Source organism: Lontra canadensis, unplaced genomic scaffold, assembly GCF_010015895.1.
Source record: "Lontra canadensis isolate GAN:19392208 unplaced genomic scaffold, GSC_riverotter_1.0 scaffold91, whole genome shotgun sequence".
Lineage (NCBI taxonomy): Eukaryota > Metazoa > Chordata > Mammalia > Carnivora > Mustelidae > Lontra > Lontra canadensis.
In genome coordinates this window covers 1,207,370-1,233,700 of record NW_022631085.1, presented here as the reverse complement: position 1 = coordinate 1,233,700, position 26,331 = coordinate 1,207,370, and the positions used below count along the sequence as shown (strand labels likewise).

The 26,331-nt window shown below is 43.9% G+C and overlaps 2 protein-coding genes across 8 annotated transcripts in view; both read right to left on the bottom strand.

Annotated features, from left to right (window-relative positions):
• Nucleotides 1–3,258: 3,258 nt before the first annotated feature.
• Nucleotides 3,259–12,396, bottom strand: COQ7 (coenzyme Q7, hydroxylase). 3 transcript variants are annotated; one of them, XM_032836204.1, is made up of 6 exons: nucleotides 12,327–12,396; nucleotides 6,833–7,014; nucleotides 5,509–5,623; nucleotides 4,621–4,760; nucleotides 3,874–3,942; nucleotides 3,259–3,453 (listed from the first exon to the last, which is right to left on the bottom strand). In XM_032836204.1, the coding sequence occupies exons 1-6, from the start codon at nucleotides 12,391–12,393 to the stop codon at nucleotides 3,376–3,378; spliced, it is 651 nt and encodes a 216-aa protein (XP_032692095.1). In that variant the 5' UTR covers nucleotides 12,394–12,396; the 3' UTR covers nucleotides 3,259–3,375. The 3 variants fall into 3 exon arrangements, with proteins under 3 accessions (XP_032692095.1, XP_032692092.1, XP_032692093.1); XM_032836201.1 differs by lacking the exon at nucleotides 12,327–12,396 and adding an exon at nucleotides 12,026–12,137; XM_032836202.1 differs by lacking the exon at nucleotides 12,327–12,396 and adding an exon at nucleotides 11,997–12,038.
• A 6,210-nt stretch (nucleotides 12,397–18,606) lies between these two features.
• Nucleotides 18,607–26,331, bottom strand: part of TMC7 (transmembrane channel like 7) — a 52,308-nt gene continuing 44,583 nt past the window's right edge. For 2 of the 5 annotated variants that reach the window (XM_032836195.1, XM_032836200.1), the window contains 3 exons: nucleotides 24,198–24,353; nucleotides 19,822–19,900; nucleotides 18,607–18,792 (listed from right to left, as the gene is read on the bottom strand). In XM_032836195.1, coding sequence (XP_032692086.1) covers nucleotides 18,712–18,792; nucleotides 19,822–19,900; nucleotides 24,198–24,353 — 316 coding nt within the window. In that variant the 3' untranslated portion in view covers nucleotides 18,607–18,711. The other 3 variants (XM_032836196.1, XM_032836199.1, XM_032836197.1) reach the window with 2 other exon arrangements.

Below are 26,331 nucleotides of genomic sequence, written 5' to 3'. Positions count from 1 at the left end.
AAAAAAGATTTTTTATTTATTTATTTGCCAGAGATCACAAGTAGGCAGAGAGGCCAGCAGAGACAGAGAGAGGGGGAAGCAGGCTCCCCGCCGAGCAGAGATGCGGGGCTCGATCCCAGGACCCTGAGATCGTGACTGGAGCCAAAGGCAAAGGATTTAACCCACTGAGCCACCCAGGTGCCCCAGCACTTTTTTTTTTTTTTAAACTATACATAACAATTCCCATTTAACCATTTTTTGTGTAGAGGTCAGTGGCATTAAGTACATTCACATCATTGGGCAAGGACCACCACCATCCATTTCCAGCATTTTCATCTTCGGTTTTGAAGCTTTGTGTCCAAATGTCACATTTTTAAGGTTTATCAATGCTGTAGCACTTATCAGTACTTCCTTTTTTTTTTTTTGACCAAATAATATCCCATGGTATAGATATGCTACATTTTGTTTATCTGCTAATCAGCTGATAAGACATTTGGATTGGTTCTACTTTATGGCTATTATAAATAATGTTGTTATGAACTTTCATATATCTGTAATTTGTTTGAACTCTTGTTTTCATTTCTTTGGGGTTTACAGGGGAGGAGTTACTGCATCATATGGTAACTGTATTTAACTGACTGAGGAACTGCCAGACTGTTTTCCAAATGGGCTGCACCATTTTATATTCCCACCAGCAGTGTATGAGGACCTAGTACCTCTACACCCTTGCCGACACATCATTTTCCGCTTTGAGTATAGCCATACGTGTGGGGAAAGTGTTACCTCATTGAGGTTTTCCCTAAAGACGAATGTTTCTGTGCATTCATTTCAAATGCTTATTGGCCATGGGTACATCTTCTTTGGAGACACGTCTATTCAAACCCTTTGCCTATTTTTAACTGGGCTATTTATCTTATTGTTGAGTTGTGAGAGTTCTTTATATACTCTCAGTACAAATCCCTTATCACATCGATGACATGCAAACATTCTCGCCCATTCTGTGGGTTGTCTTTCCCCTTCTTGAAAAGTACAGTAGTTTTTCTTCTGATTAAATCCAATCTGTGTTTTTCTCTTTTGTTGCCTGTACTTTTGGTGTCATATCTAGGAAACCGTTGTCTCATCCAAGGTCACCAAACTTACCCTTGCATCTTCTAAGAGTTTTAGGGTTTTAGCATCACCATTTATATTTTTAATCCATTTGAGTTAATTCTTGTAAAAGCTGTTAAGGGTCCAAATTCATTCTTTTGCATGTGGATGTCCAGCCTGGTTTTTGTTGTTGTTGTTCTTTTGTTTTCTTAAGTCATCAGCAAGAAGCACAGAGAATGGCTTTTCTTTGGTTTCTTGGTAGCATTTTCCCCCCTCCTGGGCAGGCTTTGAGTTTTATAGTAAAGCATACTCTATAGAAACCAGAACCAAGGGGCCCAGCCTGACTTGGTAGCATCTTTTCAATAAATCTCTACTGAATTTTGCAGAGAAGCACATGGAATAGTCTTGAATTACTAGTTATATGAAAATGACTGTGAACAAGGGAGAGCTATTTCTTCATTGAATCCCCTTGATGACTATGTGCCAGTGATTAAAACAAAGATTCCTGCCCTACAGAGTTTACAGTCTTGCAGGGAGAAACAGACAAAAACCAAGTAAGTACATTATATAAGATGCCAGAAGGTGGTTAAGTGTTATGGGGAAAGAAATGGAGGAGCTGAGCACGTGGCATGATGCATGCGGTGGGGTGGGGTTTGCAATTCTGAAAAAGGTGGTCAAGGTGGGCCTCCTTTAAGAGGTGACATTTGAAACTAAAGTTTGAGAATTGGTGAGGGATTTGGCCAGGTGGCTGTCTGGGAAGGAACACTGAGGGGAGAGAGAAAACAGCCATTGCAAAGGCCCTGAGACAAGAGAGTGCCGGTATTTTGAGAAACGGCAAGGAAGAAGGGGGAAGTGGTCAGAGGGCCAGATCACACAGGTTCTTAGAAACCCTTTTAGGGACTTTGATTTTGATGCTGAGGGAACTGGGAAAAGCCACTGAGGGGTTCTGAGCTGAGCAGGAACACGGCCTGGCTTACAGTTCAAAGGACCACTGTGGCTGCTGGGTTGAGAATAGATTGTGGGAGGACAGGGGAAGGCCAGAAGAATAGTAAAGAGGCTTCTAAAATAATCCAGGCTTTGGCAGAGCCTGTAGGATATCCCGGGTGACCAGATAGGGGAGAGATTTAGGTAGGTGTCAAAGGTGAGTCCAGAGATTTGGGCCTGAGGACCAGAAAGATGGAGCTGCTATTAACTATGATGAGGAAGGCTGGCCAGTAGGGCACTGGGATGGGGGAGGGGAGGAGGAGCTTGAGGTTCTCTCTGATGTCCAAGTGGAGGGGCCGGGTAGGCAGTAGGATATTGGAAAATGAGAAAGCTAGGCTGAAATAGGAATGTGGAGGAATGAGCCACAAGGCCGGATGGGATACCAAGAAAAAGATGAGCGACAGAACAGGGCCAAGAACCACACCCCAGCACCCTCTGGCATGTTGAAATCCAGAGGAGAGAAGGAACAGCTAAGGAGGCCACTGGAAACAATGACAGTCTTCCACTCAATTGAAGGATTTGACAGTCTGGCTTTGTCGATCTTCAACAACCTCATGGTTTTTGTTTTTTAAAGATTTTATTTATTTATTTGACAGACAGAGATCTACAAGTAGGCAGAGAGGCAGGGAGAGAGAGAGAGGAGGAAGCAGGCTCCCCGCTGAGCAGAGAGCCCGTCGCGGGCCTTGATCCCAGGACCCTGGGATCATGACCTAAGCCAAAGGCAGAGGCTTTAACCCATTGAGCCACCCAGGCGCCCCAACAACCTCGTGTTTTAAATTACCTTTGGTTATAAGTGAACTCAAAATTTTTATTCTTAAAGATTTCTGTTGGGGCACCTGGATGGTTCAGTGGGTTGAGGCCTCTGCCTTCGGCTCGGGTCATGTTCTCAGGGTCCTGGGATCGGGCCCCACGTTGGGCTCTCTGCTCTGCGGGAGGCCTGCTTCCTCCTCTCTCTCTGCCTGCTTGTGATCGCTGTGTCAAATAAAATTTAAAAAAAATAAAAATCTTAAAAAAAAAAAAAGATTTCTGTTATTTTCTTAACGATTCATTCTTGATGTTTTACAAAAAAATTAACCATGGACCAAACAAGGACCGGCTTCGTCTGTTGTAACTGGAACTTGGTGAACGATTGGCCTTCTGGCATAAGGCAGCACAGGAAAAAAAAAAAAAAAAATCAACACTAGAGAGTTTTATTAACGAAAAAACAAAAACCTCTTGAAGTTTATTAACAAAATTCATGTAACGATAATTGCACATTTCCTTTTCTGCCAACGCTACTCGTTTAGTCACTGTCATCTTTTATAAACAGGGGAAAGTGGACATACTTTAAAATCTTTCTGATAAATATATCGCCGCGCTGCATCCGGCCTGGATGAGGCTCTTCAAGACGGTGTATGCTGGAGCCTGTTAAAAATGACAATAAGCAAACAAAAGAAATATGTTCTATGTTCTCTTGTAGCAGTAAGACATGGCCTGGTATGGCCGGGCTGGAACGCTCTAGGTAAGACGTAAGGTCTAACAGACTCTTTTAATTCATAAGGTTGGGATGGTTCCATAACTGCCGGAACATCTGAATCACCTAGTTTCTCATCCGGAAGGGGGAAGAAGCTGCCAGGGGAGATGATGAGGGAGGAAGGAGGAAATAAGATTCCCAGCGGGGAGCATGGATTTGCTTGCCTTTCTGTCAAAGCAGTATATTGGTTTGCTTTCTTGGGTGGTTACTTTGAAATCTATTTCTCTGGAAACGAAAACCCTCCCGCCCCTTAATCTTCCTAATAAGGTATTCAAAGCACCACCAGCAAATAGTAAAGAGAGGTCCCCTACCAGTTGTGCATCATGTTCAAGGCCTATGTCATGGTGCTCTAGCTCTTCATCCCGAAATTTCCTTATCACCTGGTTAAATACAAAGAAATCAGAGCAAGTCAGCATCCAACTCTCCCACCTGTCTTCTTCTGGAGGCTAAAGCCTCATATTACCGCCTAAGACAGGGGTAGGCAAACTTTTCCTATAAAAGGTCAGAGAGTCAGTACTCCAAACTCCACAGGCTGTATGGTTCTCTTCACAACCACTCAACGCTGACAGTATATGCGGAACAGCAGCCACAGACATGTAAGCAGATGGGTACGGCGCTGTTCCAACAAAACAATTTAGAGAAACAGGTGGTCTGCTCCAGACCGGGGTTTACCAACCCCCAACTTAGACTTAAAAAATAATTAAAGTTCCCTTATCTGCTGTAGAAAATTGCCTGAAGATACCCATTAGTTCATTTATTTAATCTGAAGAGTCTGTGCTTGCATTTGCTCGGCAGCTATCGATGACCCAGAAGTGGAGAATAAAAGCGTGGGCTCAGGAGACACAGCTTCTGGTCCCAAGTGTGTTGGAGACAGAGTTGGGTCACAGCCGTGACCAGCGCCCATGGCTTCGGCTTTCTGTTCTTCCTGCCTTAAGAATGAGGCACTGTCCTAGGTTTCTATGGCCTGTCATTCCCTACCTTTCTATTTTTTTCCTTATCAAGTTGCATACCTACCCTTTCCTCCCTTATTGGCCTCTTTCCAGAGTATATTCAAATACCTGAAGAAGTTCTGTGTATTTTTCAGGCTCCTTCTCCATCAGCGTCCTGATCTGGTTGTTATAGTGATGTGCTATGGACTCTTCCACAGCCACAGTGCAAGCCATTGCTCCCTCCTTCCCAAGCAGGGCAGTTCCCGCACCTGGAATGGTCAAATCCAGAGCAGGAAATGATGGGCCTAATACCACACTGGGGAGGGAGATCATGTCAGGTCGGGGTTCATCAACCTCGACACTACGGGCTCTGGGGCTGGATAATTCCGTGGGAGCCGTCCTGCGCATCGTAGGCCACTTGGTAGCACCCCGGCCTCTACCCACTACGTGCCAGCAGAAGCCCTGGTCGTGACAACCAAAAATGTCTCCAGACACTGCCAAGTACCCTTAGGAGCAACCTACCTCAGTGAGAACCTGTGTGTTAGGCGGTACCAGGTCACATGGTGAAATCCTGAATCACAGAATAGGAATACTATTCTCTTTTCAGGGCTCTTCTGAACCTTCTGCTTATGGCAAGAAGAAAGTCTTCATTTGGGGAGAGTGTGTCTTTGATTCTCTTTTAACATTTACTCTTCTCTCTTTTTTAAGAGCGTTCTATCTCAGGTTGAGAACCTTTGTCAGGGATTATCACTTGGCTATACCTGAATTGCTCTACTTGTTTTCCTCCTCTGTTGTATTTATTTTTACTGTACCTTCTATTTATAAAAGTACTGAGTTAAATAAATAAATATTTAAATAAATTTAAGCAAAAAAAAAAAATCCATTTAGCTTTTAAAAAGACTAAGGAAATAAGAAAGTGGTAAGAGAACATGAAAAGAATTATGGAATCGGTACTTTAACAATTTAATTGGGCCAGACCCCCCAAGCTCACGTAAGCTCTTCTGGACAGACACATACCCAGTGCAAACCCCACCACGTTCCAAAAGGGCATCAGAATCGTCGGTCGCACCCTGAATGCAACCATCAACTCGTTGAACTTTTTCAAGTGATCCTTTTCTTGATCCCACATTTTCTGTAAAAAACATAACAATAAAGACATTTGAGCATCACACAGAGGCCACTTGCTGCATACCAAGCAAGCTACATGCCCTGTCCATGGGGGGAAAAGGAAGCAAAATGGAAATGGAACGAATAAATGAGGACTGCTCTTTCCCCCATTCCCCTTGAATCACTGGAGGAAAAAAAAAAAACATCAGACTAAAAAGCACTGCAGAAACAGAGTGCCAACAAACCAAGAGAAGAGCCTCTCTCTCAATTCCCATTAAGTGGGCCCAAACCTTGGTTCCAGCAGAAGTTCTCGGACCTGCACAGCCTATTAAGGGACAAGACCCACACTAATGAGAAATGAGATGTTCAGCCCACTCCGACATCAGGAGGGCAGCGTATCACCTATTGTGTCATTTCCTTCTCTACTGCTAGAAAGCAAGTATCATTTACATCAAAGGAAAAAGGGATAATGATAAAAGAGCTAACACAAGCACTCCTAAGTGCCAGGTGCCGTCAAACAGCTTTAAGAAGGCAACTCATTTAATCTGCACAAACTATTATTGTTATCATCCCCATTATACAGACAGAGGAAGTGAGGCCCAGAGAGGCTAAGTAACTTGTCCAAGAGCTCAGAGCAGGCAATTTGACTTGTGCTGAGTGTCTACTGCATGCCAGACATGGTATTAGCTGCTCTATGCCATTTCATTTCTTCCTCACCAAAACCCAATGAGGTAGATGTTATTAGCTCATTTTGTAGATATGGATATGGGAATGGAGACACAGAGAGGTCATGTAACTCCCCCAAGGTCAGTCACACAGGTAGGAGGTGGAAGAAAGCTGGAATATGAACCTGGGTCCTTGTGATTACAAAGTCCAGGCCCTTCCCTCTGCCTCTCAGTATAAGATATAAAATATCCCTGCTGGGAACAGGATCACACCCTCTCAGCAACAGATGCTCTCACCTAATGCAATGACTCTTAACCATTTTTTATCCCACAACACGATGAAATTTTAATACCTCATATATACCACATATCCGTTAATGTACTACATGTCTGTCCGTGCTTTATACATAAAAAGAATAATACACTTTTCACTCCCATGCTCCCACCCTAATAGCCAATTTTTGCTCTCCCTTGCAAATGCATGACGTAATGTGATTCATGACTCTACGGCCTTTGGATCCCCACGCTGCTCAGTAAGACCAGGCTGAGAGGGACAATGAAGTACCCACCTGAATGACTGGCCCAACACTGGTCCGGCCCAGGACAGCCATCTGTCCTGCATAGATTCGGTTTGCTCCGTATTCACCAGCGTGATCCACCCGGATTATTCGATCCACAGCTGCCCGACTGATACTGTCTAAGGTCATTCCTGAACTGGAAAACCTGACACTGATTCTTCTTCGTCCATAAGCTGCAATGCAAATGTTTATTCTTTATTACTCTTGGGTAAAAGAGATGTTTCCTTCTACAGGAAGAAGAAAGGGGCACCTCAGAACAAAGGTCACAGATGAGATACCATAAGTATGATATATGCCCATAAATGTATTCTGTTTAACCTGCAGTGGTTTTTTTGTTTGTTTTTGACAGACAGAGATCACAAGTAGGCAGAGAGGCAGGCAGAGAGAGGGGAGGCAGGCTCCCCGCCAAGCAGAGAGCCTGATGCAGGGCTTGATCCCAGAACTCTGGGATCATGACCTGAGCCAAAGGCAGAGGCTTTAACCCACTGAGCCACTCAGGCGCCCCCATTTTATTTTGTTTTTAAAGCAAGCTATATGCAGGGGACCTGGGTGGCTCAGTTGGTTGGGTGGCTGCCTTCAGCTCAGGTCGTGATCCCAGGGTCCTGGGATGGAGCCTCACATCAGGGTCCCTGCTCAGCTGGGAGCCTGTTTCTCCCTCACCCTCTGCCACTGCCTGCTGGTGCCCTCCTGTTCTCTCTCTCTCTGTGTCAAATAAATAAATAATCTTTTAAAGTAAAAAATAAAAATAAAAAAAATAAAGTAGGCTCTACGCCCAACATGGGGCTTGAACTCACGACCCTGAGATCAAGAAACATATGTTCTACTGTCTGAGCCGGCCAGGCATCCCCCACCTTTTTAAAAAAGTGAATTAGTTACCAACAATTAAAACATATATTTTACCTAAAGATCTTGATTTCTGGCTTCACATGAAGCATAAAAAGATCTGGAAATACTGAACCTGGCTTTTCAGCAGGCAGCTGACGTGGCAGTGAGACACATGGCCTCTAGAAGAGCATGGTTCTCCAGTTGACCTACCCTCCAAGCCTGCTTTGTTCCCACCCCTGGCTGCACCAAATCTCCTAGGGAGCTTTCAAAACCAGGATGCTCCTCCCTATTCAATCTTGGGGTGGACTTTTTTAAAAGCTTTGTGCACGAATCTTTTCTGCAGCCAAGGCTGAGAACCACAGATTTAAGTTCTCTCAAAAAGCCTGGAGCATGTGATTTGGTGAATAAGACTTACAGCTTAGGTTTGATATTGTTATGGTACATTATCAATTCAACTCAACTCTTCTCTTCGAAATGTAAATTCTTCAGGACGGATTAAATTTTGTCTTTTAAAAAATCTCCTAGTAGTAACACTTTGATTGTATTCTCTGAGGTTTGCATTAAGGCATCGCCAGAGTTTTTCCCCTAAGAGTTTTACAATGTGTTTAGGTGTATAAGGGGTTATCAGCTCATTAAGCAGATATGAAAACAGAGACCCAGCGAGGCCAGTCAGTTTGTAATGTGAATTGTGATGTGTATTGGTATCACCCTGAGATGTGTTTCAAGGCTCTTAAGCACGACTACCAGATCTTTTTTTTTTTTTTTAAGATTTTTTTTAAAGATTTTATTTATTTATTTGACAGAGAGAGATCACAAGTAGACAGAGAGGCAGGCAGAGAGAGAGAGAGGGAAGCAGGCCCCCTGCTGAGCAGAGAGCCCGATGCGGGACTCGATCCCAGGACCCTGAGATCATGACCTGAGCCGAAGGCAGCGGCTTAACCCACTGAGCCACCCAGGCGCCCCACGACTACCAGATCTTTAATACAGACTTCTTTTCATTTAACCTAACTTCTACACCCTGAAAATGTGTGGAAAACTTCACTTTGAGTACATCTGTAGGATTTTCATTAAAAGGCTTGAGTGCTTTGGACACAAGGTGATGGGACAGGCTGGATAAAATTTGGGGTGATTCTGCATTTGAACTTTTCGACCAGGTTCAACCAGGGTTTTAAATGCCTCACTAAACAAAGGAGCATGGACATGGGGGTCTGAAATACGGTGACCTAGCTTTGAGCCATTCCTCTGCATGACCTGCTACATCTCACTGAACATATCTGATTTAAGAAACTGACGGAGAGGGACCTGGATGGCTCAGTCGTTGAGTGTCTGCCTTCGACTCAGGTCCTGGAATCGAGCCCCGCATCTGGATCCTTGCTCAGCAGGCTCGCTTGGTGGGAAGCCTGCTTCTCCTTCTCCCACTCCCCTTGTTTCTGTTCCCTCTCTTACTGTCTCTCTCTCTCTCTTCTGTCAAATAAGTAAATACAATCTTTAAAAAAAAGAAAAGAAAAGAAACGGATGGAATCCAGGAAATGGACACCAACAACTGGATGGAGTCCAAGTTCTGCTAGGTATAATGTACCACTGAGATCTGTGCCATAACCCGGCAGGTCACTCTGGTCATGACCATGTTTTTATATGGAGAACAATTTGGCACATTTGACAAAGGCAAGGTAGCCTGTCCCAAGTTGTTGCCTCGGGTTAAAGCCTCTGCCTTCAGCTCGGGTCACGATCTCAGGGTCCTGGGATCAAGACCCGCATCAGGCTCTCTGCTCAGCACAGAGCCTGCTTCTCTTCCTCTGCCTCTCTGCCTACTTGTGATCTCTGTCTGTCAAATAAATATATAAAATCTTAAAAAAAAAAAAAAAAAGACCAAGTTGTTGCCTCCAACTCCAAGGATTTGTGCTCCCACTAACCTGGCCTCCTTGCAGAAAGAGGACTCCTATGAATTGAAATTGAAAATGACGAGCTGGCCCTATTTCTCAAGATAATCTTGTATGCTTCTTCTTTCATTTATTACTCCCATCTCAAAACATGCTAATGGGAAAGACAACCGGGTACTCATTAAAAAAAACAAAAAACACAACATTTAAGGGGAAATAGCAAGGGGCTGAGTACACAGGATGAGTTCAAATACACAGCTTCTAATGGGCAGGACTGTATTTCTATTAAAAACATACTACAGGGGCACCTGGGTGGCTCAGATGGTTAACCACCTGCCTTCAGCTTAGGTCATGATCTTTAGGTCCTGGGATCAAGCCCCACATTTGGCTCCCTGCTCAGCGGGGAGTCTGATTTTTCCTCTGGCTCTCTCACACTCATGCTCTCTCTCAAATGAATAAATAAAATCTGAAAAGGAAAATAAAATACTACACAGTTCCCTAGCACCGCCACTACTTTTCCAGATTCCGGCACCTAATAAATGATTTTTTTGTGGGGTGTGTGGAAGATTGGGTCTTGAAATGTATGCCATCTACCTCTGCATGATCTCTGCACGGTGTCTTTAAAAAGTATGGGATGGTTGGGGCATCTGGCTCACTCAGTCAGTAGGGCATGAGACTCTTGATCTTGGGGTTGTGTGTTTAAGCCCCACAGTGGAGGCAGAGATTACTGATTACTTAAAAAATATATAATAAAATCTTAAAAAGAAAGAAAATGTGTTTCTTGTCTCTAACAGTAACCCTGGACAAATCAGAATCACCATTACTTACAAATAAAATTGGCAATAATAATCAGGTTATTTCTTTTTTAAGGAAACATAATAGTAACACCTTTCTTAGTTATCATAAAGATAAAACGAGATACAGGAAGCAAAGTAACTTTATAAATGAAAAAGAATAATTCTTAATCTGCTATGCTCATTGGCTCAACAAAGGAACATTAAGTCACGTTTAACAATCCTCTGAGTTTTCACTGCACTGTCACACATTTTAAATTTGAGTAAAATAAAATTGAGGCCAGTGCTTGAAGCTCTCAAATACATCATTTTACGTTAGTGCTTTCCCAAACTGTGAAACACCTAACAATGATGATACCTAGGAGATTTTAAATGGTATATGGGAAGATCTTAAGTGGTTTATAAACATGCATTAAATACACCCATGTAGTTAGAGTTATTCTCTTTTAAATTTTTCTCAATTCCTCTAATATCACTAAAGAGAATGTCTCAGTTAATAAATACCTTCCTAATACTTGCTAATCTCCCTCTCCCCGCCCCCCCCCCTTTTTTAACCATAAAGACAGTTTGGGGTTCAGGCCTTGGTAGACAATCTAATACAATTTACTAATTTATTTTCAGCACTTTTTTTTAAATTACTCTATTAGGGGCAAGCAATACTGGTTTTCCGCTTTTACCATGAGGATTTAATTTCCCTGAAATTATTTAATTTAAAAATGGAACACGGCTGCAGAAGAAGCACATTTAGTAATTAAAAGCACAAGTGGTTATTTCTAAAAGGCAAAAATCTTTAGGAGGTTTACGAATGCTTTAACTTTTGGAGAAAACGACCTCACAACAATTTTCTGACGCAGCGGTGATGAAAAAAGGATAGAAGGACCGGGAATGGGAGAAGGACCCATCTCCCTATCCCAATTACTATGCTTCTATATGCTTCCACCACCCTAGTGCTTCTCAAACTTTATGCAAGTCATTCGAAGGTCTTGGTAAAATGCAAACAAAGCGACCGTGTAAGTCAGGGGTGGGACCTTTGAACCTGCACTTTTTTTTTCTCTGTTAATTATTTGTTAATTATATAATAATATGCAGCTTCAAAAGCTCAAAATCTATTTCGTGATTACTTTAGGCTTGGAGGATTGGGTAGTTTTTACTTAGCAGTTTTTTTTTTTAAATTTTTATTTGTTTATTTCACAAACAGATCACAAGTAAGACAGAGAGGCAGGCAGAGAGAGAGCCAGAGGAGGAGGCAGGCTCCCTGCTGAGCAGAGAGCCCGATGCAGGACTCGATCCCAGGACCCTGGGACCATGACCTGAGCCGAAGGCAGAGGCTTTAACCACTGAGCCACCCAGGCGCCCCTTAGCAGTTTTTTAAAAAAATAAGTCATGTGCTTCCAGAATTTTCTATAATGATATATATATGTAAAATTTTTATAAATATATATATATAAAGTGAATTTTTTTTTAAATTTCTTTTCAGCGTAACAGTATTCATTGTTTTTTGCACCACACCCAGTGCTCCATGCAATACGTGTCCTCCCTAATACCTGCACTTCTAACAAGCGCACGCCGCTGGTCGCACGATCACTCTGTGCCTACGGAGGCCCTGAGCGAGGGCTTGAATAACACCCGCAGGGCACGAACGTTCAAGGTCGCCACCTGTACTCAGCCTGGAATGCCGACCACACCTGCAGAGACCGCCCGGTACAGGTGTGCCATTACTTCATTCCACAACACGCGGATCCTGAGAGGACACTTCAGAGCGTCCCCGCTGAACACCACGTCCCTCCCGCCCCGCATTCTCCCCACGCACTACGGTTCCCGCCCCGCCTATCAGCGCCCCGAGGTTCACGCCTCGAAGTCGCTCCCCGTCGCAGCCTTATGACGTCTACGAACGTCTGCCCCCGTGACCTCTCCGGTGCAGGCCACCTGCTAAAATTCCCTGGCCCACCGGTTCAGCGCGCGGCCGCGGCCGTTCTCCTACTTTACCTGAGTAAGGCCGCAGGGCGCCCGTGCGCAGCTGCCACAGGGAGCGACCCGCCGCGGCGTAGCCCATTGCTGCAACAAGGTACCCGCTCCACTGCGCGAGGCGCGCTAAACGGGCGTTCAGCGCAGACTGATGACGCAGAGCAGACGTAGGACAGACACTGCGTGCCCTCCCATCGGTGGACCCGCCCCTAGGCCCCTGCTTCCATTCGATTGGCTGGAAAGGGCAAGTGGAAGATGATATTGGACATGATCACTATCAATCACTCAGGTGACCAACGGTTGTGAAAGAGGCTTGGGTTGCTAGAGAGATGAGGATGCTGAATTGCTCTTCCCAAGATCCTGCCAGGGTAAATTCCTGGGAAAAAGGATCGTGAAGGGATTCTTTACTGGCACAGCCATTGTATTTTTTGGTTTACCAACAGGAAGGAGAGCTTTCTCTGTGTGTATCCTACATTGGCTTTAAAACAGTAGAAATTGCAAGTTGAAATTAAACTCACCACATGGTTAATAGTGTCTCTAGGTGGTGAGACTAACATCCGAGGGCTACTAGCATTTATTTCGGTTTTAAGTTTTGTCTGCAGAATGTGGTTTTAGGCTTTTTTTGTTTCCACATTTTTCTTGGTGTTCATTTTAGTGCAAATTATTTTGGGTATGGTATGGGTTAGGAAGACATCTTTCCACTTCTGACAAATGTACTGCTCTGGGGGGTGGGGATACTAAGAATGAGGGTGACTAGCATGTGGGGGGCAAAGGGTATAGGGGATATCTCTACCTTTTTAATTTTTCTGCAATTCCGAAACTGATAAAAGTTTTCTTGTGTATTTTTAAAATAATGCGTATCTACTAATACGGCAAATCTACTTCAAGGGATCTGTCCAACACAAGTAATTTTTCAGGGGCTCCTGGGTGGCTCAGTCGTTAAGTGTCTGCCTTGGCTTGGGTTGTGTGGTCCTAGGGTCCTGGTATGGAGCCCCATGTTGGGCTCCCTGCTCCCTCTCCCCCTGCTTGTGTCTTCTCTCTAGCTGTCTGTCTCTCTTTTAAATAAATAGAATCTTAAAAAGAGAGAGAGAGATTGATTGAGAGAGAGAGAAAGGGAAAGAACGTGTTCCTGGGTGGCTCAGTCGGTTAGGTGGCTGCGTTTGGCGTTTGGCTCAGGTCATGATCCTGGGGTCCAGTGATCCAGTCCTGTATCGTGCTCCCTGCTCATCGGAGAGCCTGCTTCTCCTTCTCCCTCTGCCTGCCGCTTTGCCTACTTGTGCTATCTCTCGGTCAGACGGGTGAATAAATTCTTTAAAAAAAAAGAAAAAAAGAATTTTTCAAATGTGTAGGGTATATATATGAAAGGAAAAAGTCAAAGATGCATATCTGGAAGGATATAGAACAAAACATTTAATATTGGTAACTTTAGAGGGTTGGGATTGTGAGAAGGGGCCTTTCACTTTCTACTTCACACCCTTGATCTTTTTTCCAAATTACTATAAAATATTTAATATACTATAAAATAATTGAAGGTTCTAGTTATTTTCAAACTACTCTAACAAACTACAAATAACAAACTATGGAATAGTTTATAAAATCCAAATACTTAGTAAAAGCAAGGATGATGTAACATTCTCATGTAAAGCTACTGAGAGTATAAACCTCTCAAAGGCCCAGAGTGTTCTTTTTTTTTTAATTATTTATTTATTTGACAGAGAGAGAGAGAGAGAGAGAGAGAGATCACAAGTAGGCAGAGAGGCAGGCAGAGGTGGGGGGGGGAAGCAGGCTCCCTGCTGAGCAGAGAGCCCGATGCGGGGCTCGATCCCAGAACCCTAGGATCATGACCTGAGCTGAAGGCAGAGGCTTTAACCCACTGAGCCACCCAGGCGCCCCAGAGTGTTCTTTCTAAACCTTCATCGTAATTCCACTTCTAGGTCTCTGTCCCTAAAAAGAAAATATGTTAACAAAAATTTATAGGTGTCCCAGTTATTGTCAGGAAAATTTGAAAACAAAATGTTAAGCAGCAGAGGAATGTTAAAAATTAAGACCCATCTGTATGATGTTATATTATGTAGCCCACTGAAATGTTTTAAAGAACTTTTGAAGAAACATAGTAAGTGAAAAAGAAATGAGAATACCGGGGCGCCTGGGTGGCTCAGTGGGTTAAGCCTCTGCCTTCGGCTCAGGTCATGATCCCGGGGTCCTGGGGTCGAGCCCCGCATCGGGCTCTCTGCTCAGCGGGGAGCCTGCTTCCCCCTCTCTCTCTGCCTGCCTCTCTGCCTGCTTGTGATCTCTCTCTGTCAAATAAATAAATAAAATCTTAAAAAAAAAAAAAAAGAAATGAGAATACCAACATTTTTTCTTTCTTTTCATCCCATCCTTCCTCCCTCTGTGCTCTTTTTTTTTTAAATATTTTATTTATTTATTTGACAGACAGAACACAAGTAGACAGAGAGGCAGGCAGAGAGAGAGAGAGAGGGAAACAGGCTCCCAAGCGAGCAGAGAGCCCGATGAGGGGCCCGATCCCAGGACCCTGGGATCATGACCCAAGCCGAAGGCAGAGGCTTTAACCCACTGAGCCACCCAGGAACCCCTCCTCTGTGCTCTTTATCTGAAAAGGAATTTGGCTCAAAGATTAACAATGACTGTTCATAAATGGTGCTTATATGTGAATTTTTACTTTTCTTCTCTGTAGCTTTCAGTGTCCCCTGTATTTTCTATAATAAAGTATTTTTAAAATGAGAAAACAAAATTTCAAAAAGAAAACACCTATTAGGGGTGCCTGGGTGGCTCAGTTGGTTAAGCGACTGCCTTCAGCTCAGGTCGTGATCCTGGAGTCCTGGGATCGAGTTCCGCATCGGGCTCCCAGCTTCGCAGGGAGTCTGTTTCTCCCTCTGACCTTCTACCCTCTCATGCTCTCTCTTACTCGTTCCCTCTCTCTCAAATAAATAAATAAAATCTTAAAAAAGAAAAAAGAACTGGGCACCTGGGTGGCTCAGTGGGTTAAATAAAGCCTCTGCCCTGGTCATGATCCCAGGGTCCTGGGATTGAGCCCTGCATCAGGCTCTCTGCTCAGCAGGGAGCCTGCTTCCTCTCTCTCTGCCAGCCTCTCTGCCTACTTGTGATCTCTGTCTGTCAAATAAATAAATAAATCTTAAAAAAAAAAAAAAGAAAGAAAGAAAAGAAAGGAAAACACATTAGTCCCAAATTCCATTCTCAAGCATAAAAGTAAATATATGTATTATTTTCCATTTAAAGATAAGGGAATTTCATCTGGGTGAAGACACCTGTACAAAATAATACAATTAAGCAAGTAGCAAACCCATCCCAGGTCCCATGCACCCCATGCATTAGAGAGAAAATATACTAGATGGAATTTACTAATAAAGTCATACTCTATACAAATAAGATACATTCAGAAGTCCTATCTTCCTAGGGATCAGACCTTGCAGCTCCACTCTGGCAAAATTAATTCCTTTCTTCATCATTATTTACACGTGACTAGCTGCAATCAGATACCGCCAGATAAAAACTTGCCTAACTGGATTCTGCTCTTTGCTGGGATGAGAATATTTTGTGATTTCAAGAATATGGAAGCCTGCCTTGATAAAGAACAAGAACCTGTTCTTTAGGAGAATGGGGCAGAACAGAGAAAGAGTCAGGCTTGGCACTGACTTCTAAAATTCCAGCTCCCCCTGTTTGTAACAGGATGGGGGATGGGAAGCAGCTTTAGTGAGTTGCAAACAAAAGTATCTAGCAAGGAGTTAACCCTTGCACACTTATACAATGGAATCCTGTGTATTAAAAAGAATGACATGGCTACTTATATGGAAAGATCTTCAAGATGTTATTAAAGGGAAAAAAGGGAGAAGCTCAGAAATACGTATTTCATATATTCACACACATAAATATCTATCTGAACATGTACCATGATTTTCTGGGAGAATAAAATAAACATCATTAGCAGTGGTTCCCTCTGGAGGTTGTGGGTGGGAAGGGGAGTGCTTGAAATAGTTTTATGTCTTTTCAGTTTAAAATATACACATATAGGGGTGCCTGGGTGGCTCAGTGGGTTGAGGCCTCTGCCTTCGGCTCAGGTCGTGATCTCAGGGTCCTGGGATCGAGCCCCGCATCGGGCTCTCTGCTCAGCGGGGAGCCTGCCTCCCCCCACTCTCTGCCTGCCTCTCTGCCTACTTGTGATCTCTGTCAAATAAATAAATGAAAATTTAAAAAATAATAATAAAAAAAATAAAATATACACAATATACCTCTCCTTGGATTCAGCAAAGCCAAGGAGTCTTAAAATCACTCATCTGATGGATTGCATTAAACACTTGCATGATTCTAGGAAAAGGCAAAGAGCGACTTTACCAAGTTCCATGATCACTTGATTGCTGACAAGAAACCTCCATAAATTCCAATATGCACAAACACATTTTAAAACTTTCAAGATACTGTTTAATCAGTAGTTATAAGGCACATTTGTTAGACCTGCGCTTCAACAATTACACAGACATCACTTAAAGTTCTTAGTTGTCAAAATATATAAAATCATTCAAGTAAGAGGTATGCAAACCAGCAGCATTTAACCAAAACAAAGATATTAGCATAAATCAGGATCAATTTTATAACAGGGAAAGAACGGAGCTTCCATCTCACATTTAGACACACACACACACACACACACACACACATCTTGACTGTCCTCAGAAGCATGGTGAAGGCAAAAACATCTCTATAAGTGTGCTTGGCAAAAATGCCAACAATTAGATTTTTTTCAAGCGAAGACAGAGTGAACTTTTGGTTACTCAAAATTCCATGATACTCGGATATTAGCTTGAAAAGCTCATCGGTCTCACGGGTACATAAATATCCAGTGTTAATGCTAACTTTGGGGAAAAGCCAGAAAATGATCAGGCAAATGGGCAAATACACAGAAATGTGTATGCCACGGTAAGCTCGCTTTGCTTCTCGGAGCAAGGAATCAATCATTTTTGAGTAACGGAGGGTAGGGGTGATGGTGGGAAATACTGTTAGCAGCAGCTTTCTAAAACATGTGCCAGCTTTAAACTCCAGGCTACTCCCTAGGAAAAGCTTTTGAGCCAGTGAAGGGAAGGAAAACAACAGAAGAAAGGCTCTCATAGTCTGTTACAAAACTAAGTACTTTGGAAAAGATCCTGAAGACGTTCAGACGAGAACTGATTATGTGAAACAATAACTTAGGCTTATATTAAAAGGTTCAGAGCTATCAATTTTGGGTAAGCTTATGATGAGGTATTTACTGCACCTTTTTTTTCCCCCTGTAATGGAAACCCTGAAGCAATACTCTGCATATTTTGTAAAATATAAAAGAGCCCTTAAAATATGGATATGTGCCTTGAAGATGCCAGCATTCAGTGTACTCCGGGTCACTGGCACAGGCTGGTCTGAGGCTGCAACCCACAGCCCTCCAGCGCTCCTGCACATAAACCCTGTGCTCCGTGCACGTCCCCACCCACCCTTTTCAGCCTGGCTCTGAAGCGTGTAGTGTCCTTCAGAGATGGGGACCTCAGTGCAGCGAGGGAAATGGCATTTTGGAAGACTTGAAAGACAAACTTTGCCTCTTAGTTTTGATGACCCAGGGCCCTCTGCTAAGTCTCAGAACTCAGGACCAGGACGGGCCCAGCACCGTAGAAGCAGCTTCCCCCTGAGTACGAAAGCTGTAGCAAAATGCCCTGGGAGCTAAGACTTCAAGGTCCTCGACCCACAGCCATTCCTCTCCTCCTAAAGCTTCATCCAGGCTCTTCAGACACTGTTTACTGACACAGCAGGATGGCTTTTCTCTCTCATATTACTACCAGGTAGCTGGGATCGCATACCCATCCTCTCCATGTTTCCACCCTCTGTTCCAAACATCCCACAATTCGAGGATTTCTCTTTATGGGAAAAAAAAAAAATCGGGTCTCATTTTAAGTCTAAAGGGTTACTACTTCTGAAGGAACGCTTCTCAGCCTAAACCCCCAGAACCTGGTTGCAAAGGAACTAGCCCAGCTTCATGACTGGGTGACCGCCACAGTGAACCATAAAAGACCACACAAATGAGCTTTTTGAAAAATATAAAAGGGCTCTCCTCCTCAGTTTTTGTCCTGACAGCTTAAACGGCTTAATAAGTCAGTTTTGGGGGAGAGTCACTAAGCCGTTGGTCTACAGGCAAACACTTGGGTTCAAACCAGGCTGCTTTTTCTAAGTCACGAGAGCCTTCCACAGGGGCCGGTCACCAAAAACAATACCACGGCACCCGCATGAAGGGAGCTGCCTTCAGGAAAGACCTGAACTCCAGAAAAATATATTTTACAAGTTCTGCTCCAAAACCAGGTGGACTGTGTAGGCTCAGCTGGTCACAAGGTCAGCTTAATGAGCAGGATCCTCATTGCCCATCCAGTCGGTTCTTCATATCCTTCTGGGCTTCTGTTAGTTTCTGGATCAGGTAACGTTTGTCACGACTTTCCTAAAGGTAGAAATCAGCGCAAGAACACATTCAATATATTTGGAAACAAATGTCTTCATTTCAACCTAATCAATTACCCGTCAGACTCGGGGTTAAGGATCCCAACCCCTGGACGGTGGTAACAGCCTCCAGACTGGTCAGCCTCTTGCCCTCTCGCCCCTCCACAACCTCTTGTCCACAGAGGAGCCAATAGTCTTTAAAAAAATAGACGTCAGACGGATGGGGCGCCTGGATGGCACAGTCGGTTGAGCGTCCGACTCCCGGTTTCCACTCGGGTTGTGATCTCAGGGTCGTGAGACTGAGCCCCAAGTCGGGATCCACACTCACTGTGGTGTCTGCTTGATATTCTCTCTCAAAATCTCCCCCGCACTGGCTCACGCACACGGTCTCTAAATAGTAAATAATCTTAAAAAGAAACGTACATCAGACTGCTACTGTGATTGGTTTCCCATCACACTCAGAATTAAACCCAAACTTGTCACCAGAGCCCTCACACTGTGCCGTGACCCCAGCAGACAATCCAGCATCATCTTGACTCTCCGGTCATGCCACCTGTTCCCGGGAGTGGCCTCGCTGTCCCCTCTGCCTGTTACTCTCATCCCCGAGGCCTCCCACAATGGGCTCCTCATCCTTCAAGTCTCAGCTCCAATGTCACCTCCTCCAAGAGGCCCTCCATGACCACCATCTACAGCCGCAGAGGGCCATTCCTCACCTAACTCTCCCGTCCGTGTTATCTTCACAGAGGCTCCCGCTACTGGAATTCATGGTTTCTCTGTAACTATTCAGTAGTCTCGTCTCCCTCTGTTACTACTGTATCCCAGCACAGTATGAGGGGCAGTGATCACTGTACACACTGAAGGCATGGACAAACCCATGACAGTGTGAAGATGGAGAAGGCCTGGCCCCAGCGCAGTTCTGGGAAGCAGTGGTGAGCCGCGCCATGGCATTCCATCCCCTCTGTGGGGAAAGTGCCACTCTCTTCTGGGTAGATGTCCCCAGCCATGACCCTCTGGACCTGCTCTTCCTTACCAGGGACAGCTGCTCTCGGAGCTGGACCACCACCCGCTTGTGCGCTCCGGCCAGGGCGATGAAGTAAAACATGATGAGGCTGTAACACAAGGAAGCGGTCACTAGGGAGTCTGTGCCAGCTGAAGGGCTGCTGGATAAACAACCCGGTCCATTTTGCCCAGAACAGGTTCACTTCTGTTAGGAAAAGAAAGAAAGAAGAGAGGGAGGGAGGGAGGGAAGGAGGGATGGACAGACAGGTGGAGGGGAAGGAAGGAAGGAAGGAAAAGAGGGAGGGAGGGAGGAAGGAAAAATCTGGAGTGTGACGTTCTGGGTTCAAGCCCTGCACTGGGTGTAGAGATTACTTAAAAAAAAAAAAAAAAAAAAAAAAAAGGACTCCTGGGTGGCTCAGTTGGTTAAGCCGCTGCCTTCGGCTCAGGTCATGATCCCAGCGTCCTGGGATCGGAGTCCCACATCGGGCTCCTTGCTCAGCGGGAGCCTGTTTCTCCGTCTGCTTCTGCCTGCCACTCTGCCTGCCTGTGCTCACTCTGACAAATAAATAAATAAAATCTTAAAAAAAAAAAAAGGACAGGGTGGGGGGGAGGGAGGAAGAAAGGAAGGGATCTCTCCTAAGCAGAGGACATAAGAAACAGCCCCAGAGGGGTATTTAGTTAGCAGTGGTAGTAGAGACTGATTCATGCCTTGCTTTTTAAGTCAATATTAAAAGTTGTTGTTGTTCCCCTGGCACACACGGTATGACAGGGAAAGAGAAGGAGATGGTCCAGACAGCTCAGTATGGAAGGAACTGGCTGTGAATGATCACTTCCCTGGCCCCCGCTTCCTCATCTACAATGAGGATAATACAGTAAAACCCGGGGACAACAAGCCTAGGATAATAGATCTTTGAATAAAAGCAACTGGCTGTTGGCTCCTGTCTTCTGTGTGGCCCCAGATCTCAGAATGGGGGTGGCTGAAGTTATTATCTTTGGGGACAGGGGCATGTGGAGTGGACAGCGAGCCGCCAGGAAAACAGAAGGCAACCTCATTCCATTCCTTGAAGGGGAGGTGGTTTCCTGTCTAATCTCCCCAGATAGGGCTGAGGAAGTAATGGAATCGCTCATATCAATGATACTCTTCTGGAACACACTGTGGCCATAAGCCAAGAATGGCCAGATCAGGCAACTGCCACCAGATGGTGCCAGCCAAGCCATAGCTTGGAGTCAAACCCCCTAGGACAGAGTAGCTGGATCCTGAGGTACTCAGAATCCCAGGCTGACTGTCTGCATAGCTTCCCTAAGCCATTTTATTAATCTCTATCAAAGGTATCCTACCTTTAACAAATAAATTTTTCGGGTTCTCTTCTTGCATGGTGGTGGGGTTTTACTGTCAGACTATCTATATCAAGAGATAATTGCAGTGATTTCATTACAGTTAATTCATGCCAGCTACAATCAATTCTAGTTATCTGTAGTAGTTACATTCTATAAAGCCTCCAGGAACACTGACTTAGTGACTTCTGAACCAGTGCCCCTAGGGGACAAACTGGGGCAGGTTCCTTGAGTCACCGGTCACAACATTTTTGTCAACTGATCAATACCCTCTTTTATGTTTCTTATTTATTGAGAAAGAAAGTTATCAAAATATAACGTTGTTTCTGTTTAAAGACATCTTATTTAAATATTATTGTTGATTCATTAACATTGAACCTGGCATCACCAGCACTATAATGCATGCCCGAATGAAGCTTATCTAACTTACATATTTTCTTCGTAGGGCACATCACAAGCCCTCTTGCACCTAGGAATGACCAGAAGCCCTTCAGTATGCTTGGGGCCAATTTAAACAGTGAAATGACCCACCAAAAGCACAAAATGCAAGAAACCTGGCCCCACAGAGATCACAAAAGGACACTTACTCTTAGTATGAGAGCTGAAACAAGAAGAGAGACTACTAAGCATTGTTTGACTCTAGCCGGTAACATGTGTGCTATGGTGTGAATGTTTGTGTGCCCCCCAGATTCATATTTGAAATCCTAATCCCAAGGGGGTGGTATTAGGAAGTGGGGCCTTTGGGAGGTGCTAAGGTCATGAGGATGGTGCCCTCATGAACGGGATTAGTGCCCTGATTAAAGGGACCCCAAAGAAGTAGCTCATCCCATCTGCTATGTGAGGATATGAGAAGTCTGCAAGCCAGAAGACGGCTCTCACCTAACCACGCAGACGGACACCTTGACCTTGGACTAGCAGCCTCCAGAGCTATAAGAAATAATTGGTTATAAGCCACCTAGTCTATGGTATTTTCTGTAAGCAGCAGCCCAAACAGACTAAGATAGTGATTTTTGGGTGACTCCAATTTTTTGCCACTCTGTGCAAGTCCACAAATGACCATGAACTTGCCTCAAGCACTGATTTTGGGGTTACGAAATATTTTAGCAAGTAGGCATATTCACAACACAGAAACAAAAAATGGAATCCATTAATAATCAGGATAGACTATAATTAGAACAACACCCAGCACATAGTAAGACATCAATGTACATTTGTGATTAGAATTATTTTATTATTTTTTATTTAATGTAGGCTCCACACCCAGGATGAAGCCCAATGTGGGGTTTGAACCCCTGACCCTGAGATTGAGACCTGAACTGAGATCAAGAGTTAGACACTTAGGGGCACCTGGGTGGCTCAGTCAGTTAAGCATCTGCCTTTGGCTCAGGTCGTGATCCCAGGGTCCTGGGATCGAGCCCTGAGTCGGGTTCCCCGTTGAGCAAGGAGCCTGCTTCTCTCTCTCCCTCTGCCTACTGCTCCCCCTACTTGGGTTCTTTATCTCTGTCAAATAAACGAATTTTTTAAATCTTAAAAAAAAAAAAAAAAGAGTCAGACACCAAATGAGCTACCCAGATGGCCCTAGAATTACTTTAACACTCAAAATGAATCACTATGCAGAAAAGATTCTTGTCACCTTGATATAGAACACCTGTCATTTACTGTGCTTTTACTAAGGGCCAGGTCCTCTGCTACCCATTTCACTATGTTAACTGTATTGCCTTCTTCTCACAACCCTATGAGGTATGTGCCATCCTTACCTCATTTTCCAGGTGAGGAAACTGAGGCATAGGGGGGACACATTCTATGTACAAGTAGTGGAGACAGGGTTCAAGTGCATGCTTCTAATTCAGTGCTCTTCTCTCTCCCCAGTAATCACTTTCTTTATCAAAGTGCAAGTGATTTTGTAAATAATAATATTAATCAGCAATGGTTATTGGGTTTTTATGGCAGGCATTGGGCTAAGTGCTTTAGCTGCAGGATCATTTTTTTTTTAAGATTTTATTTATTTCTTTGACAGGGAGTGAGAGAAGGAACACAAGCTGAGGGAGTGGGAAAGGGAGAAGCAGGCTTCCCGCAGAGCACGGAACCCGATGTGGGGCTTGATCCCAGGACCCTGAGATCATAACCTGAGCCAAAGGCAGATGCTTAATCTTACTAGACCTGCTCAATGACCCTCTTAAAGAATCACTATTTTGGAGCCTCCAGGTGGCTTCCAACTCTTGATTTTAGCTCAGGTCATGATCTCAAGGTCATGAGATCAAGCCCTGTGGCAGTCTCCTGCTCACCACAGAGCCTGTTTGGGATTCTCGTCCTCTCCCTTTGCCTTTGCCCCTCCCCTGTTCACATGTGCATGCTTTCTCTCTCTCTCTCTCTCCCTAAATAAATAAATACATAAAATCTTAAAAAAAAAATCACTATTATGATGCCCATTCTAAAAATGGGAAAGGGGGGGCGCCTGCGTGGCTCGGTGGGTTAAGCCTCTGCCTTCGGCTCTGGTCATCCTGGGATCGAGCCCCGAATCGGGCTCTCTGCTCAGCAGTGAGCCTACTTCCTCCACTCTCTGCCTGCTTCTCTGCCTACTTGTGATCTCTCTCTCTTTCTGTCAAATAAATAAATAAAATCTTAAATAAATAAATAAATAAATAAAACGGGAAAGGAAGGCTCACAAAGGTTCAGAAACTTTTTAAAGATTTTATTTATTTAAGAGAGAGAGAGAGAGAGAAAGACAGAGAGCACACAAGCAGGGGGAGCAGCGGAGGGAGAGGAAGAAGCAGACTCCCCGCTAAGCAGGGAGCCCAACTTGGGGCTGGATCGCAGGACCTTGGGTCATGACCTGAGTCAAAGGCAGACACTTAAATGACTGAGCCACCCTGGCGTCCCCTACCTTCTTATTAAAATATTTGATTTGAGAGAGAGAGGAGAGAGAGCACTCAAGCAGGGAGGGGGCAGAGGGAGAGGGGAGGTTCTGTAACTTATCAAGTATATAGCAGGCAAGCTCGCATTTCCCAGCGGAGAAGGCTCCATGGGCCTGCACGGAGAATACTTGCAGGGGTCCGGGCGGTTCTTACTCACCAGATGATCATGAAGAAAGGCACTGCGAAGGCTTCCGATGTGACGCCATAGACCAGGGACTGCAGAGAGCTGGGAAAGGTGCTCACTGTCTTGGGGACCACCTCCCACGTGGTGTTGAAGTTGGTGAACGGCCCACAGGCTTTCGAGGAAGGGATGCTACCAAGAAATAGACCCAGGGGCTCAGGGTGAGGCACGGAGCACAGGCTGAGCGTCCGTCCTCTCACACCCACAGGCTCATTACCAGTGACCCGAGAGGAACTGCCTGGTCTTATGGGCCGAATGGAATGTTCTGGTCAAAAACGCTGACCCTGAAACTTCATCTAGTCTCTAGACTGACTTTTAGGTCACAGGAAATTTAGCACAGAAGAGCAAGTTAAATGGCACTGTGAGGTAACAATCAAACAGACCCAGAATGTGGTGGTGATTTTATTCACCGATCTCTTAATTTGGAGGTGAGGTAACTATTGTGGACTCTGCAAAGAATCAAAATTCTGTTAAATGAATTAAGTTTTTAAAAATATGCTCCACACCCAACATGGGGCTAGAACTCACGACCCTGAGATTAAGAGTCATATGCTCCACCAACTGAGCCAGCCAGGCGCCCTTCAAGAATCCACGATTAAAAGAGAGTAAAGAGGAGCACTTGGCTGGCTTGGTCAGATGAGAATACAACCCATGATTTCAGGGTCAGGAGTCCAAGCCCCACATTGGGTATAGAGATTACTTAAAATAAAATTAAAGGAGAGTAAGGAGACATAGAAGTTAAAAGCAATGGGTAAAACATGAAAGATCCTCATTTTAAAAACAAGGCCATAAAAGACTATCTGGGGACAAATGGAGAAATTTGAAAACGGCAGAAATATTAGTATTAATTACATACAATAATGTTATTGCAGATGCGTGGGAAGGAGGATGCTCTTATTTTTAGAAGCTTCACGCTCAAGTATTTAGCTCCAATTCTCCATGCACCCACAGATCTCAAAATGGGGGTGGCTGAGGTTATTATTGAGGTATGCTGTGGTGTCCATAACAATCTCAAACGGGTCATGACAGCCATAAAAAATGTAGGCGCAGAGAGAGAGAGAAAACAAATGCAGCGAAATCAAAATATTAACAACTGGGACATCTAGTTGAAGGGTATAGGAGTCTTCACTGTTGCTATTTTTTCAAATTTTTCAAAATAAAAAGTAAGGAAAAATCAAAATTACAATGGAAAAAATTTGTTATTAAGACCTACAAAGAAAAAAAAAAAGACCTACAAAAAACTCCCTATATTCATATCACAAAGATCTGTGTGTATGATTTTCCATTGCAGCTCAACTTTATGGGTTAAAAAACACTCTGGGAAGCAACCTAACTATTCCTTAAGGAAATGGATGAACAATTTATGATCTATTCATAAAACAGAATGCTAAAAAAAACCACTGAAAGAGACACAGAAATCTGAAAAGACTGGTTCCCAGGCAGAAACTAAGTAGTTAGGAAATAGGACTCGAAAATGAATTGCCATCATATACTCTTATACTTTTTGAATTTTGTGTCATGTGAATGTATGTATTATATAAAAAAAGTCAAAGCTAAAAAACATTTAAAACAATGAGAGTTCTATATATGTTGGTATGGAAAAGGGCACAATATAAAATTAATTGGAAAAAAAAAGCAATCAGAGTTACAGCATTATTCCATATGTCTCTTTTAAAAATAAATACATTGTTAAAAAAAATAATAAAAAAAAAGGGGGGGCGCGTGGGTGGCTCAGTGGTTAAAGCCTCTGCCTTCGGCTCAGGTCATGGTCTCAGGGTCCTGGGATCAAGTCCCGCATCAGGCTCTCTGCTCAGCAGGGAGCCTGCCTCCTCCTCCTCTCTCTCTCTGCCTGCCTCTCTGCCTACTTGTGGTCTGTCAAAAAAAAAAAAAAAAACTTTAAAAATAAATACATTGTTCATATGAATTTCTGGAGGTATTCATAAAATATTAATAGTGGTTACCTTGGCAGAATGGGACCAAGAAGGGAGGATGAGTGGCACTTTTTTTCTCTTTAATTTATATCCTTTTGTACTGTTTGACTTTTTATATAACATCTATTATTATAACAAGAAACAATAAAAATATATATACTCAAACTGATTAAAAAACA

Coding starts and splice junctions, on each gene's coding strand:
- COQ7 (XM_032836201.1), bottom strand. CDS start 12,137: ATGCGGGGCGGGAGGGACGTGGTGTTCAGCGGGGACGCTCTGAAGTGT. Junction 4,761..5,508: donor CGTGGTGGGGTTTGCACTGG/GTATGTGTCTGT, acceptor TGACCATTCCAG/GTGCGGGAACTGCCCTGCTT. Junction 3,943..4,620: donor AATACACAGAACTTCTTCAG/GTATTTGAATAT, acceptor GTATTTAACCAG/GTGATAAGGAAATTTCGGGA.